The sequence below is a fragment of the Echiichthys vipera genome (genome assembly GCF_963691815.1).
Source record: "Echiichthys vipera genome assembly, chromosome: 6".
Taxonomy (NCBI): Eukaryota; Metazoa; Chordata; class Actinopteri; order Perciformes; family Trachinidae; genus Echiichthys; species Echiichthys vipera.
The window spans coordinates 7803487-7819541 of NC_139831.1; the positions used below are offsets into that span (position 1 = coordinate 7803487).

The 16055-nt window shown below is 39.6% G+C and overlaps 2 protein-coding genes across 2 annotated transcripts in view; both read left to right on the forward strand.

Annotated features, from left to right (window-relative positions):
- Nucleotides 1–458: 458 nt before the first annotated feature.
- On the forward strand, nt 459–6210 carry rap2c (RAP2C, member of RAS oncogene family). Its single transcript, XM_083914790.1, has 3 exons — nt 459–1045; nt 4253–4538; nt 5053–6210. Exons 1-2 carry the CDS (start codon nt 773–775, stop codon nt 4529–4531), a joined length of 552 nt encoding a protein of 183 aa, XP_083770916.1. The 5' UTR covers nt 459–772; the 3' UTR covers nt 4532–4538; nt 5053–6210.
- Nucleotides 6211–11912: 5702 nt separating this feature from the next.
- LOC310948624 (UDP-N-acetylglucosamine transferase subunit ALG13) overlaps nt 11913–16055 on the forward strand; it is a 5004-nt gene continuing 861 nt past the window's right edge. The window contains exons 1-2 of the mRNA XM_083915819.1: nt 11913–12077; nt 15088–15250. Of these exons, the coding sequence (XP_083771945.1) occupies nt 11997–12077; nt 15088–15250 (244 nt within the window). The 5' untranslated portion in view covers nt 11913–11996. The remainder of the gene's footprint in view (nt 12078–15087; nt 15251–16055) is intronic.

The window sequence follows — 16055 nt, forward strand, 5'->3', positions numbered from 1 at the left end:
TTCAACCTTTAAGTCATGTTTAGACCTCCATGGGCGGCAGTAGCTCAGCCCATAGGTGACTTGGCTGGGAACCGTAGGGTCACTGGTTCAAGTCCTGGTGTGGACCATGTATAGAGCGTGGATGGCTGGAGAGGTGCCAGTTCATCTCCTGGGCACGGCCGAGGTGCTGTTGAGCAAGGCACCAAAACCCCAACTGTTCGGGGTGCCGGTGACTGGCAGCCCCCTGGCTCTAACATCTCTCCTTAATTGCATGTATAGGTCCTGTCTGTGCATGTGTGTATTTCGGGCCTGTGTGTGTAACATGATTAATAATAAGAGTGAAAAAAATTAATTTACCCGTTGCAATAATAAAGTCTTCTTCATACACACCAGTTGGTGGTGAAAACAAAACCCACGGAAAGGCTTTTATTGTGAAGCCCGTCGCACCGGAAGGCTTTGCTGTCGTTAGCGGAAGCCAGACTGTTAGCTTCAGGAAATCAGTTGGTGGAAGAAGAAGAAAAAGCTTTTTTCTTTCCGTAATCAAAACCTCTTTAATGGTTAAATAAACACCGGAGCAGCCGACACACTGAAGCCCAAATGGACCCTCGGGTTATAACAGTGAATCTTCGGTGTGTCCGTCGATAGAGGCCCCGGGGCCGGGACCAGAACCAGAACCACGGCCCTGGTGGACTGACGGACACAACCAGCGCTGCGTTTTCGCGACACCGGCGGGCTGCTGGCATGCCGTCTGCGGGGGAAGTGTAGTGTGTTAGCCTGCCTCCTCACCGCCCCAATGAAAGAGTACAAAGTGGTGGTGCTGGGCAGCGGCGGCGTCGGGAAGTCCGCGCTCACCGTCCAGTTCGTCACCGGCACCTTCATCGAGAAATACGACCCCACCATCGAGGACTTCTACCGCAAGGAGATCGAGGTGGACTCGTCCCCGTCCGTGCTGGAGATCCTGGACACGGCGGGGACGGAGCAGTTCGCCTCCATGAGGGACCTGTACATCAAGAACGGACAGGGCTTCATCCTGGTGTACAGCCTGGTCAACCAGCAGTCTTTCCAGGTACCTCCAGGGTTATTATGCACCGACATGTCTGGAGCAAAAACCCCCAGGAAGCTGCACTCTTTTTAGATTAAGAGCTTTTCTGGTTACCTTGTAGGACACAAAAGTCTTTATTATCTGCTTATAAGATCAGATAAGATCAGAGACAGATGCACAATACAAAACATAACAACAAGGAACAAAGTAACAGTTACAATTAGCTTAAAAGAGTAGTTTTTAAACGGTTTATTGGTGTTTTTGTACTTTCTGTATTTATTTAGCTAAGACTTTATTGGTTATCCTATACTGTATTTATATATATATATATATATATTTATTTTTTATACCTCCCTTTTGTTTTTGTAATCTGCTGGAAACTCAATTTCCTTGCAGGGGTTCATGCCAAAGGATCAATAAAGTAAAAATAATAATAATATATAATAAGTTAAGTACTTTGTACTATATAAATACTCTGTTACAAGTAATAATTATAATAATAATGATAAGTTAAGTACTGTTTACTATATAAATACTCTGTTTGTTTGTTTACTATATAAATACTTTGTTACAAGTAATAATAATAATAATAAGTTAAGTACTGTTTACTATATGAATACTCTGTTACAAGTAAAAAATACTAATAATAATAACAAGTTAAGTACTGTTTACTATATGAATACTCTGTTACAAGTAAAAAATACTAATAATAATAATAAGTTAAGTACTGTTTACATATGAATACTCTGTTACAAGTAAAAAATACTAATAATAATAACAAGTTAAGTACTGTAAACTATATGAATACTCTGTTACAAGTAAAAAATACTAATAATAATAACAAGTTAAGTACTGTAAACTATATGAATACTCTGTTACAAGTAAAAAATACTAATAATAATAACAAGTTAAGTACTGTAAACTATGTAAATACTCTGTTACATGTAGAAACCCTGCATTCAAAACATTACTTTAATAAAGGTACAAAAGTATAAACATCAAAATGCTCTTAAAGTAGTAAAAGTATTCATTATGCAGAATGGCCCAGGTCAGAATATTATATTGAATTGTCTTTATTGTGATTGAACCAGTTCAATGAAATTCACAGTACAATCCCTTAAAGTGCAGAAATAATTTAACATTAAAAGGTTGTTTTAATATCAATATTATTAGGTTGTACTTATTGATAGATGAATATTGCAGCTGATAAAAGTGGGGGTAATTGTGTTTACCTTATATACTGCTGTGTAGCTTAATCTATAATAATATATGTTATTTCATTTGTTGATATTATTTTTGTTAATATTCTGAATCTGTAAAGAACTAAAGTTGCCAAATAAATGCGGTGGAGTAAAAAGTACAATAATTCCTCTAGTGGAGTAGAACAATAGTAAAATAAGTAGTAAAGTATATAAAGATTGTGCTAAAGTTCAGTAACTTATAACAAAACGTGTCTGAAACAAACTCTCAGCTCTTTTTAAATCTGCAGATATTTCTGTTTGTTCCCGTATTTTAGTAAACAAAACTATTTATCGATTCTTTATAACTGCACTGCGACTTCTATTCCTTTGCTATTCTTTGTTGTATTTTATTTAAAATTATTTCATTTGCTTGTTTTTGTTTTATATAATTATTCTACCTGAATGTAATTTTATGCCTTATTTTCCAATGCTTTTAATCTTTCACGTTGGGCACTTTGAATCACCTTGTTGTTGAAGGTGCTATACAACTAAACTTGCGTTGAAGTCCACTCACACACCTTAAAGCACACACCTTTAACTGTGCACAGCATTTAAAACACTGTATTGGGGTGTGTTTACTGCCTCGTTGCAGAGCCTTGCACCATCCAAATGTTACTTTCTTATTCAAAGACAGAGATTAATTTGATGTTAAATACAATCCATACATCAGCTTATCATATGATGCTCTCGTGGTGAATTGGCATCGTTGTATAGGCTGCTCTGTGGCATCTGGTGCATTGCAATACATAATTACCTTAAAGCCACACTGTATTTGCTTGTAGAGAGATAAAAAACTCATTTTGAAAAGCAAGAATCATGTGGATGTTTGTTATACCGCACATAACGTGTTCACTTTGAAGCAATCGGATAAGGCAAGAGACATGAAATCATGTTTAAGGAAGTCACGGTGACTTTTTTAGCAAACCCGCAAAGAAACATGTGAGTGTGTGTGCGACATTATTTAAATATGAAATGTGTCGTAAACTGGTTAACCACTTAACCGAGCCTGCGAAACAGATTCAGGGTTCAAACGTGTGCAGGAACAGGAGGCCACATCTTTGTGTCACACTAACCAAAACCTTTGGATTTGGCCAAACTGAGTTTAACAGAAAACGCACAATATTGAATTGTCATTAAAAAAGAAAGCCATAATATAAAGGTTTAATAAAAAGTGCAATACTTGTGTAATCAAGGAGCAGTGTCCCTGTTTCCATACTTAGTCCACTTTTTTACAGTGTGTACTTTACCAATATTCTAATTCTCATTGTAAACTATTTTCACAGTTTATACACAAAAAAATTGTGTACTTAAATGAGTGATAGAGCGACACATCGGTGAGCAGACATTATCCGCCGATATTTGCGTTTGTTGTGTTTCATATCAACCGATGCGGACTGCTGCGTGTGCCGATAGTTTTCTCCCAGCATCATTTACAGACGGGCGTCCACAGGCAGCTCCGTGTTGCTGCAGACGCCTTTTTAAAATTAGATAGATGTACTTTTTTTAAAAGAATTGAGACTCGTAACATTATTGAGTCATTTTTAGGATGTTAATTGAGGGAACAAAAGTAGAATCGGCTTAAGAAAATCACCAGTCCATATCGGTCCTCGGCTTAGGCTGATGGAAGAAAATCCATATGAGTCGATCCCTAACTTGAATCTTTTCTACAAACAGGAAATGATGACCAAACTCCAACTTTGGAAAACCGTTGCCAAATAATCTTAATCTTATTTTTTATTTGTTTACTAAAATATTTCTTTATCTGTTTCACCACATTACTTGATTATTTACATCTGCACGTCTGATGTTTACGTCAACATCACACAGTCAACTTTTACATTACGACTTTTTTGACTTCACCTAATTTTCTCACTTTTCCATCTGAGAAAAAGTTTGTCATGTGTAATTAAAAAACAGCTGATTAGATGTCACAGTCTGCTGTTTTCATGAGAAACCCCACACTCATGTCCTCTCCCTCTTCATCCTCCAGGACATCCGACCAATGCGAGACCAAATAGTGCGAGTGAAGCGCTTCGAGAAGGTGCCGCTGATCCTGGTCGGGAACAAAGTGGACCTGGAATCTGAGCGCGAGGTGGCCGGGTCGGACGGACGAGCTCTGGCTCAAGAGTGGGGCTGCCCTTTTATTGAAACTTCTGCCAAGAGCAAGACCATGGTGGACGAGCTGTTCGCGGAGATCGTCCGACAGATGAATTATTCCACGCTGCCGGAGAAGCAGGAACAGTGCTGCACGGCCTGCGTGGTGCAGTGAGGAAGAGGTACACGCACTTCTATTCCTATCCTCCTTTGCATTTCATATTCGGGTTGACCCAAAGCACAGTTGGTCGCTCGCTAATTTACAAAATGTGATGAAATGTCCCCGCGGTGTCTCAGGAGAAATGTGACAAACGGGTGACTGCATGGTGTCTCGGTGCGGTGTGAGGGAGAGGAGCGGTTCAGCTGAGAGTGAGAAAGACAGAGTGGGTGGGCGCCGCTCCTCCGTGCAAAACCGTTGGTTCAGCTTGTTATCATAAGATCGCAGAAAGTATGTGGCGTGACGAGCGCAACCGTATGAGCAGATCAGGGCCGCAGAGACTTAATGAAGCAGGCCGTCCTGTGAGCCGAGCTGGAGAGAGAGGAAAATGTGACATCCTGAAAAAGAAACGATGTTCCAAAACAGGAAGTTCACGCTAGATTCTGTGAAACATGTTGCCTGCGTTGACTCCACAGATGCACACTGCGAATGCCCATCTTGTGGTATTAATAAGCTGTTTTGTCTCTTTTTTGTTATAGATGTCGTCCGGATCACCACGAGGATTTTGATGAACCGTGAACCTGGGGACAAACTGACAAAAACTTGCCGCAGCGGGTAAAGTTTCTGTCGGATGGGGTTTCTGACTGTCTATCACAGAGCATCTGACAGGGAAGACGTCGGTCCTATTTTTGATATCATAACTGCTAGAAGACGTTTCTGCTGCAACCTTAACGGCCTTTGAGATCACCCAGGATGGATGAAGTCAGACGGACAGACTTGTAACGAGCGAGAACGGCCATCTGTGAATTTCAGTCTCTCTCTGTCTCTCTCTCTCTCTCTCTCTCTCTCTCTCTCTCTCTCTCTCTCTCTCTCTCTCTCTCTCTCTCTCTCTCTCTCTCTGTCTCTCTCTCTGTCTCTCGTTTAGTCGGAAGTATCCCTGAAATAATAAGCAGGAGTGTTTGTGAGGTTACAGCTTCTTTTTAAAGCTGCTATAATCACTATTATATACTTTATTATTACTTGTATTATGTCTCAAGTTTGGAATTTGACAAAAGTATTTCATAGCATTGAAACATTTTGACTTTTAAGCATGCACACTTCAACCTGTTTGCTGCCCAGGTGTGCGACTCGCTTTATTTTGAAAATCTTCATCTAGAAGAAATAGTTCTTCTAACTGACACAAACTACAGCAGCGTGTACAACGAGGGGTTGTTTTTAGCTTCAGGAAATTTAGACAGGATGTACGACTTTGCGGATTAAACCTGTAACATCAAGAATTCACTTTTTTTGTAGCCTGGAGCAGCCAAACCCATCTGAAAACATGCATGCTCAAAATTGAAAATGTTCTACTAAATCAACTTGAAGTGATAGAGGAAGAGCCATTTTACTGTTTTTAGCCTGTCGGAGTCTCTAGGAGGCACGAGTTGCGCGGACGCAGGTCTTCCATTTTCACATTTCTCGAGGAGTCTCTGTGGGAGAATGATTTTGGAACGACCAAATGACGCTCACAGTGCGTATTTGTGTTTGACTACATGACGTGTGTTGCTTTGAAATCCAGGAGACGCTGATTTCTCCTCAAATAACTCCCGCTGCCATGTGGTTTGATAAAAGTTCTGGCACAGTTAATCCGATTTAACTTTGTATTTTTTTTCTTTTTCTTATAGTAACCTATTTATTAAAGACTAACGACATGGGTAGCCGGTTTTAAACTTTTAATTTTATACTAGTTCTTTCCGCTTTTTGTGACTTTTCAGGATACATGGTACATTGTTCTGTTTTTTTGAAGCTGAGGATTTAACAGAGCCTTAAATCATTTCTGTTGCACCCTGATCTCATGTTTCTTTTCTTCTTCTTCTTCTTCTCAAAGATATATAAAAAAAAAAAGCTGTTGTCATTTGGTAATAAACATGCTGGCCTTTCTGCTTTTGTCATTGGGCACAGTTACAGTGTTATCTTTGATTGAGTACATTCACCCGGTGGCCAGAAACACGACTATGAACATCAATGTTGCTCTTGTGGGGCAGAGTAACCAGCTAAAGTTTAGTGCAGGAGAAGTGCTCTTGTTTCCTCTTCTAAACTCAATGGTCACATGCTCATATTGAAACAGTTTTTCACTGCTGTAGTTCGTCCATACTGACCAAAAGTTTACAACAGTACAGAGACGAATATTAAGTCAGTGTTAGACAGGGTACCCGAGTATCCATCAAACTCTTTCAATCTCATCTCATCTCCTCTTCAGCCTCTTATCCGGGGTCAGGTCACGGGGACAGCAGCTTTAGCAGGGGACCCCAAACTTCCCTTTCCCGGGCCACATTAACCAGCTCTAACTGGGGCATCCCGAGGCGTTTCCAGGCCAGTGTGGAGATATAATCTCTCCACCTGGTCCTGGATCTTCCCCGAGGCCTCCTCCCAGCTGGACGTGCCTGGAACACCTCCCTAGGGAGGCGCCCAGGGTTCATCCTTACTAGATGATCCTGAACCACCTCAACTGGCTCCTTTCAACGCAAAGGAGCAGCGGCTCTACTCTGAGTTCCTCACAGATGGCTGAACTTCTCTTCTCTACCCTACCCTATCTCTAAGGGAGACTCCAGACCCCCTCCTGAGAAAACACATTTCGGCCGCTTGTACGCTTGCACCCGCGACCTCGTTCTCTCGGCCATGACCCAGCTTTCATGACCATAGGGGAGGGTAGGAACGAAGATTGACCGGTAGATCGAGAGCTTTGCCTTCCGGCTCAGCTCTCTTTTCATCACAACGGTGCGGTAGAGCGACTGCAACATCGCCCCCTCTGCTCCGATTCTCCGGTCAAACTCATGCTCCATCGTCCCCTCACTGGTGAACATGATCATGAGTAAGGACTCATTCAAAACTCTTTCAATGTACATGTGAATGTTGTGTTTAGAGCTGAAAGAATCAGTTAATCGCTGCAAAAATAGCAGAAAATGGTGTTTTCAGCCTCTCAAATATGACAATTTCCTGCTTTCCTGTGTTTTCTATCATTAAACTGAATGTCTTTGGACAAAACGAGACATTTACTAATGTTTTACTATTTTCTGAAACTCTATGGACCAAAACTATCTAGGAAATAATCTGTTAGTTGCAGCCCTAATGGTTTTATACACACTTCTAATCTAATAAATACGTTATAACTCGTAGTCTTGAAAACATATGTATTGTTGGTTGGTTGGTTGGTTGGTTTCCTCGTACAGACAAGAAACAGAAAGGATTTTTTTTGTTTTATTTTACAGTAACTATGTAGAGTAGCATGACCCCACAGGTGTGATGCTGGTGCTGATATCTGACAGAGAAAATGAGTTGACACTTTCTGAAGCTGCATCGTCTAAAAATACCAGCTCACAGAGACAGGCCACACTTTCCACTTCCTCGTTGCTGTGTGTGTTTTCACGCACCAGGCTGGCTCAGTTTGGGCGCTTCTGCAAGTTTTTTTTCTTGCATTTATGCCGCTGTAGTTTCCACATCCCACAGAGGGCAAAGCTGCCTCCTCTTCCTCTCGCTCTGCGGTTGTCGGGCGGAGCTGCTGGGTGCTCTCTGAGTCCATGTGCATCCTTCACAGAGCAGGCGGCTGCTGCTGTGTGACGTCTCTGAATCAGCACGGCCACCACCGCTCCTCCAAGCTCCTTAAGGGAGGGGGGGGGACTTGTTTGGGTGTCTTGTCCTGGTTCCTGCTGGGTTTATTTTTGTCCAGAGTTTTAGGTGGAGACATTTATACAGAGAAAAACTCCACAGTGCAACTGGGTTGACAGCTGCTATGAAACAAACTCCAGTTTAACAAAAAGAAAGTAGGTTATTTGTTTAAGTTGTATCTCGGGGTGATTATCTGGTGATAGTCTGTTCAATTAAATCAAGTGAACTAGTGTTTGGAGCTCCAGTGTGTTCCTTCACACGCTCAGTGTCATGTAAAATAGTTATAACACGTTATTTATATAGATGAAAAAGAATAGACGTCTTTATTGTCTTTGTGGCAGAGCGACAATGACATTGGAGATGCAACACAAGACAACACGCAACAGATAATACGGTTAATAAGTACATCTGAATGAATATTAAAGCTGTGGATGTGGTATAAAAATACTGTATTTACAACAAAATGTATATATTTCACATATGTTTTGACAGCAACAGATATATATATTACAGTAAGTAATGTAGTAATTAATTAATTCTATTTTAAATCATTTTATTAATTCCTGTTTTATCATCTTGGTAACTTTTCCCATGACTCTTATCGTCCTCCATGAGTACACGTGGTTTTGGTGATTTTTAGGTTGAACAAAAGTCAAAGTGTGTGAGACTCAGGTTTCATTTAAGTTTTCAGGGGTGGAAGAAGTTTCAGATGCTTAAGTAAAAATAGCAATAAAGCAACGTAAAATTACCCTGTTAAAACCCAAATCCTGCATCCTCACCTTAAATGCGTCAGCAGGAGTCAAAGAAAGTTTTGGCATTTAGTCCTTAAAGTGTAATTCCGGCGCAAAATCCTCCCATGGTCTTTTTTGGCACTTACACTCATCAAATAAGCCATGGAGACAGTTTTATTTAGTGTATGAACTATTAACGTAGAAATCCAAGAGAGATGCTAACAGCCGAATGTGGCTAACATGGATTAGATCGGTGCTTTAAGGTGAAGGCATTAAAACTTCTTTTTTACATTTACATGACATTAGAAATGGTGTGCCACCCATCAATACGTCCAGCTGTAAGGAGGCTTTGGGGAAGACCCAGGACCAGGTGGAGAGATTAGATCTCCACACTGGCCTGGGAACGCCTCAGGATCCCCCAGTTAGAGCTGGTTAATGTGGCCCGGGAAAGGGAAGTTTGGGGTCCCCTGCTAAAGCTGCTGCCCCCGCGACCCGACCCTGGATAAGCGGTTGAAGATAAGATGAGAAATGGTGTGACACCCACCAATTCTATCAGGCTGATGTGCACTTTTTTAAAATTCAAACCCCTTCAGTTAACTCATTAAAACAGTCTCTGATGGGCTTTCTTACGCATCTTACGGTGATTTAACAGCTGTTAAACCACCTCATGGACTGTATAAAAGTCCAATATTTCTGAAATATAGTGGAAGTAAAGCTTGAAGTCACAGAAAATGGAATAACTCAAGTACAAGTGTTTCACCAAATGTGTACTCCACTGACCTCGACATCTTTTGACCCCCGAGTTCCCACAGGGTTGATGTGAGGCAGCTTGTCACTGAAGTGGAAATATCACCGGAGGTAATGGGCCCCCGGGGCGCCGCCCTCGGTCCCGTACAAACGTTGATGCCCTGATTCCTCTGTGGAGCCCCGTCAGCAGGTTTGCTGGTGTACACCTGCATGCTCCAGATGCAGGAAGTCTTTACATCACACGCCGCCCGGATCTTCCTGACCCCATTTTCGCAGGTGTGCTTGCTTGTCATAAACTGAAAGGACAGAAACTCTTTTTTATGAAAGACACAGGCACTTTTCACTCTCTTTTAGACTTGATATGAGACGTCCGGATGATGATGTACTGGTCCAGGGGACTGGATCTGTGAAAAACAGGGCTGTGCTGGACTGAACCCTGGATCTGTGCACTTCCTGTTCTTCCAGTCGTCTGAACAGAAATAATGTTTGTCGACTCAAGTACAATCTTTTCAGTGTGTACCAGCAGCTTTCCAACCTGATCAGATTTAACTTCCACCACAGCAGGACAGCAGCCCTCTTGTCAGGGGAACGCAGGACATTTTTATTCATATGGTAAATGGTGAATGGACTTGTACTTCAATAGCGCCTTTCTAGTCTTCTGACTACTCAAGGCGCTTTAACAGTACTTGTCACATTCACCCATTCACACAGATGGCAGTGGACATACCATCTACTCTAATCTAATCTAACCATTCACACCATATTCACACATATGCAGCACAGGGAGCAATTTGGGGTTCAGTGTCTTGCCCAAGGACACTTTGACATGTGGACCGGGGGACCTGGGGATCGAACCTGCACCTACAGATGTCCGTCCTCCACAGAGCTGGGTCTGTCTGATGTTCCTGTCTCTAATAGGGAAGGTTTTCGTTGCCACTGTACTCTACAGGGGAATTGTTGGGTCTGTGTAAATCATAAAAACGTCGTAGAGTGTGGTCTTTACCTACTCTGTAAAGTGTCCTGAGATAACTTTTGTTATGATTTGGCACTATAAATAAAACTGAATTGAATTGAACCGGCAATCTCTCGAATGGAAGACGACCCACTCTACTACTGAGCTACAGCTGCCCCTATTTATTTACAAATAGACGGATAGAGAATATGTATATAAAACAAACAATGACTTTATTGACAGTAAGACATCCGTGCATAGGGTTGTGAAATAAATGTTGAATTATTCAAACTAATATCAAAGGACATTTGTCAAAAAAATGTCATTTATGCCTCTGTGACTGGCATGTTTTTGTGTTGTCCGTCCATTTCTTTTGAGCGTGATATCTCAGGGAGGATGAAAGCATATATCAAGATATGAAGATACACAATTACATCGTCTAAATTCATAATAACAAGCACATTAACTCAAAATTTCAGAAACTCTGATGTGAAATATTTTTATAATAGTTTATATTTTGCACTAAAGTTTTGGATAAAATTAGAAAAGCAGTGCATTTATAGCACTTTTCAGGAGAAGATGCCATAAAAGTGCTTCACAACATGAGCTAAAATAGTTTGTAAAATACAAAACAACAGTCGTGCAACAGAGACTAAAACAGACTGGTCAAATGGGTCTTGAGCTGCTTTTTTAAGTATCCAGTGGGAGAGAGTTCAACAGTTTAGCAGCTACAACCTCAAAAGCTCTATATAGATTAATATATATCTATATATATCTATATATCTATAGATATATAGATATATAGATATTGCCCAGTCCCAGTGGGAGAGAGTTCAACCGCTTAGCAGCTACAACCTCAAAAGCTCTATATAGATTTATCTATCTATATCTATAGATATATCTATATCTATAGATATAGATATATCTATAGATATAGATACAACCTCATATATATATATTTATATAGATAGATAGATAGATAGATAGATAGATAGATAGATAGATAGATAGATAGATAGATAGATAGATATAGATATCGCCCAGTCCCAGTGGGAGAGAGTTCAACTGTTTAGCAGCTACAACCTCAAAACCTCTTTTTATTTTGAGCCTGGAGCGAGAACCAGCAGACAGAGACCTGTTGTAGGGCTGCAGCAGCTCTTTAATGGAGCTAAATATATATACACACATATACACACCCCTGGTATTGTGTGTGTTTAAAGCGGTCACAGCTCCAGGCCTCTGGGTGGCAGCGCAGCGTGGTGCTCCGCTGTGACGTCACTGGTCCGGAGCGGAAGTTCCCGTGTGTGTGTGTGTGTGTGTGCAGGATGAGCTGAGAGAGGAAAGGGCTGTGAAGAGGCTTTAAAAACACATAAAAACACTTAAAAAACCCTGAACTCTGAGAGCAACCATGAAGTCAGTGTTTGTAACCGTCGGCACCACGAGCTTCGATGACCTCATTGAACGCATCACGTGTCCAGACACCGTTCAGGTGAGTTACGTCTGCACCTGCGGCTGCACTCATCACTAACTTAGATATATATATATTTATATAATATATAACTTATATATTACAGAAGTAACCATCTACAGAACTGTATAAATACTCAGCTACACGTAAAAGAAGAAGAATGTCTAACAATAAAATGAAAGTACTATCTTTTATTTGTATTTTACTTTGATATTTTGATTCTACATCTCTTAGTAAATATTATTTTTGCTCTCTTAAATTACAGAATGTGTTCAAATATTTTTTACATTTATATTTTTATATCATCCATGGTAATCCTAACCCTCCTGTGAATGTTTAACACGGTTTTTGCTTCATATTTACGACTCTTCCTCATTTATTTTTACTTTTCCTCATTTATTTATGACTTTTCCTCATTTATTTTTACTTTTCCTCATTTATTTACGACTTTTCCTCATTTATTTATGACTTTTCCTCATTTATTTATGACTTTTCCTCATTTATTTTTACTTTTCCTCATTTATTTACGACTTTTCCTCATTTATTTATGACTTTTCCTCATTTATTTACAACTTTTTCTCATTTATTTATGACTTTTCCTCATTTATTTATGACTTTTCCTAATTTATTTACGACTTTTCCTAATTTCTTATGACTTTTCCTCATTTATTTTTACTTTTCCTCATTTATTTACGACTTTTCCTCATTTATTTATGACTTTTCCTCATTTATTTACAACTTTTTCTCATTTATTTATGACTTTTCCTCATTTATTTATGACTTTTCCTCATTTATTTTTACTTTTCCACATTTATTTTTACTTTTCCTCATTTATTTATGACTTTTCCTCATTTATTTATGACTTTTCCTAATTTATTTACGACTTTTCCTAATTTCTTATGACTTTTCCTCATTTATTTGACTTTTCCTAATTTACTGGGAACAACTGGGAAAACCTTAAATTGAAATTATTACATGTTTTCGTCGTCCTGTACACATATTTGTCGCATCCGTGTTCCTTTTTGTCAATTTGATAATTTTAATGATTGACTCATGATAATTATTATCTATTTTACAATAAAAACTATTTAGAAATGTTTGAAATTGTTTGTTTTTGCTGAGGTTAATTTGACCCTGTTTGAAAACACGCTACTGTCCGTGATAATGGAAATTACTTTCATTCCAAATATTATAAATAACACAAAATAGTACTTACAAATAATATTCTTACTTTAAAACACACAAACAAATATCCCCCGATCCAACTTTAGATCCATCTGTAGGATTTCTTCCCTTTTTCTGTATATTTCCTAAGTCAGGTTGTACTGTAGGTGTTCTGGATGTTTAAGGAGGTGTTAAGGCGCTGTGTTGAATTTAAAATGATATTTAGGTAGTCAACAAATACACAACGAGCACCTGACATAAAAACCTGAGTAACAACTTTGATTAAGGTCATTTTCTGGATGTTAAATAGCTTTGGTCAAACTGACCCAAAGGAGAAACGGATAAATCTGAGAATAACAGGAGGGGTAATTATTACACTGCTTTTTATTTTTGATAACTGTAATTTTACTTTTTTTCCGTAGTCACTTTTTTTTATCAAGTTTCACAGACATACAATGCACATATGCAACAAAGATGACAGGGACAAAATGAATGACCTGAAGTAAATAAAATGTATAGAAACAAACAAATATCAACAATAGAAATGAAAAAACAAACACTTAAACACAAAAAATGGTCCTTATAATAATAATAAAAATAGATGCCATACTATTTATCACCTTACATTTGCACTACTTCCATTAGCACATTCTGTATTATTGTGACAGCTCTGAATCATCACTTCACTGCTGTTTTTATCCTTTATTTGTACTAATTAATTCTTTGTGTATCTGTGTTTTAAATGTGTCGTATAAGATACTGGGGGACCTACATTTCTCTCAGTATCAATTAAGTATTTGTCTGTTGCATTGTTCTCATTATTACTGAATGAAGGTGTAAGCGGTATCTGGATGGGAATTGATATGATTTTATTTATTCCTGATCAATTTTCTATGTTGAAAAGAAGTCGACCTCTGCAGGTTTTCAGCATCAACGCAAATAATTTATTATCTCTGCATCTGAAAACAGTGAAAGTGTAATGAGAGAACATGTACGACTGTCTTTTTTATTTAGAAAACATCTGCTGAAGCAAAACTGTGACGCATCGGACCGTTTCTTCCTCTCTGCCGCGAATTCTCATTGCAAGTTTCCTGCCGTGTTTGACTTTGACGTCATTGTTTCACAATGAACTTTGAGAAAAACGTGACTCACCGGTTAAAGGAATTTATCAAATCTGAGGCAAACGATTCTGGTTCTGACTCCACTTTGTTACCAGTTCTCAACTAGAACCGGTTCTCGAGTCCCATCCCTAAAGCAGAAGCTACGTTAATGTTGTAGTTGGTCGATATGGAGCTAATGTTATTAATACTTCATATACTGTTGGGTAGTTTACTTGATGATAATTCATCATATTGTGTAAAATGGGCATTTTTTTGTGTACAGTCGTCATCTGAAAAGTAAATAGGAAGCAAGAGATAGAAGAAAGTGTACAAAACATTAAAGTAACGTAAAAATCAATATATTCAAGTTAAATATCTCAAATTTGTGCTGAGTAATCACACTTTACCTACTTCCCACCACTATGTTTACTACTAACAGGACATTAAGTACAGAATTTAGGCCGTTCATTTTAGAAAACTTGCAATTTAAAAATACATTTTCACAGCAGATCTTTTATTGTAGCACAGGTATAAACATTAATGATAGTTCAGCTCTGAACTGTGACCTTTGAATGTAGCGTGGCCGATAACAATGTTATTAAAAACAAATAAGAAACATGAAACTAGAGCTGCGATTAGTGAGGAAACTTCAGAATATTTGATCACTGCAGCAAAACGTGAAGTCCATTTTCCAGGACTTTTAAAATGCAACAACAAAGTGTGAACTTGTGACCAGTTGTATAATAAGGTTTGATTTGTCCTCGCAGGCTTTAAAGGCTCGTGGATACGAGCGTTTGGTCCTTCAGGTTGGAAGGGGATCGCTTCTTCCAGCTGCTGACAGCTGCCCACATGTTCGACTGGAGGCGTATCGATTCAAAGACTCTATAGCAGAAGACATCAAGCAGGCCGACCTGGTCGTCAGCCACGCAGGTGAGGAAAATATCTAAAACCTCGCAGTCGGCAACATTTGTTTGATCTTATTCACTCAAGATGACACAACCGGCACAATGCTCATCTGGTTTTACAAAAACAAATGGGCCTCTACGTGCAACTAGAGCCTGCTGTTTGTTTTGCTAAAATCCACCGTGCCCGTATCATCCTGTCCACTTAGCACAGTTCACATTTGTGCACACGCCACAGACCCCCCCCTCGCACATTTTACAATATGCCTCAAGCTAGGCGTGCACTTAATGGCGTTAGCGGTTATTATCTATGAGTAAGTTAGCCAGCCTACCTCGTGAAGCGTGTACCCCATGCTGTGTATCAATGAGAGAAACAGGAATCTGGTGCACACGCACTGACGAGCACTCGTGGAGAGAGCGGAGGAGCTCAGTGGTAGAGGGGGAGGGGCGTGAGAGTTGTAAACATTTGAAATTAGACTGAGTCAACTCAGTCTGCCAGACTTGCCGGCCGCAGCTTTAACAATCTCTCACCCTCAACTGAGGCGGCTCCATTAGCCAAACTACTGTATTTTTAACATTTGTTACTGTTAAAAGTGTCAGAACAGGTATTTTCTGTTTTCAATTCCTGCCCAGACGACAGTACTGACTCTGTAGAAGTCAAAGCAGCAAATACAGGTACGTCAGCAGGGTGCAAACGTTAACAGACGACTGATGATTATTACAGCAGAGTGTCAGCAGACAAATAAGACACGAGGCCAAACTACTTAAAACAGGATGATTTTTAGGCAAATATTGAATATCTGATTGGATTGTAGTTGAAGCTCACTTCCTTT

Bases quoted from the DNA above. Each gene is read 5' to 3' on its own strand.
- rap2c (XM_083914790.1), top strand. From the start codon at position 773: ATGAAAGAGTACAAAGTGGTGGTGCTGGGCAGCGGCGGCGTCGGGAAG. The intron at 1,046-4,252 runs GTACCTCCAGGG...TTCATCCTCCAG, and splicing joins TCAACCAGCAGTCTTTCCAG to GACATCCGACCAATGCGAGA.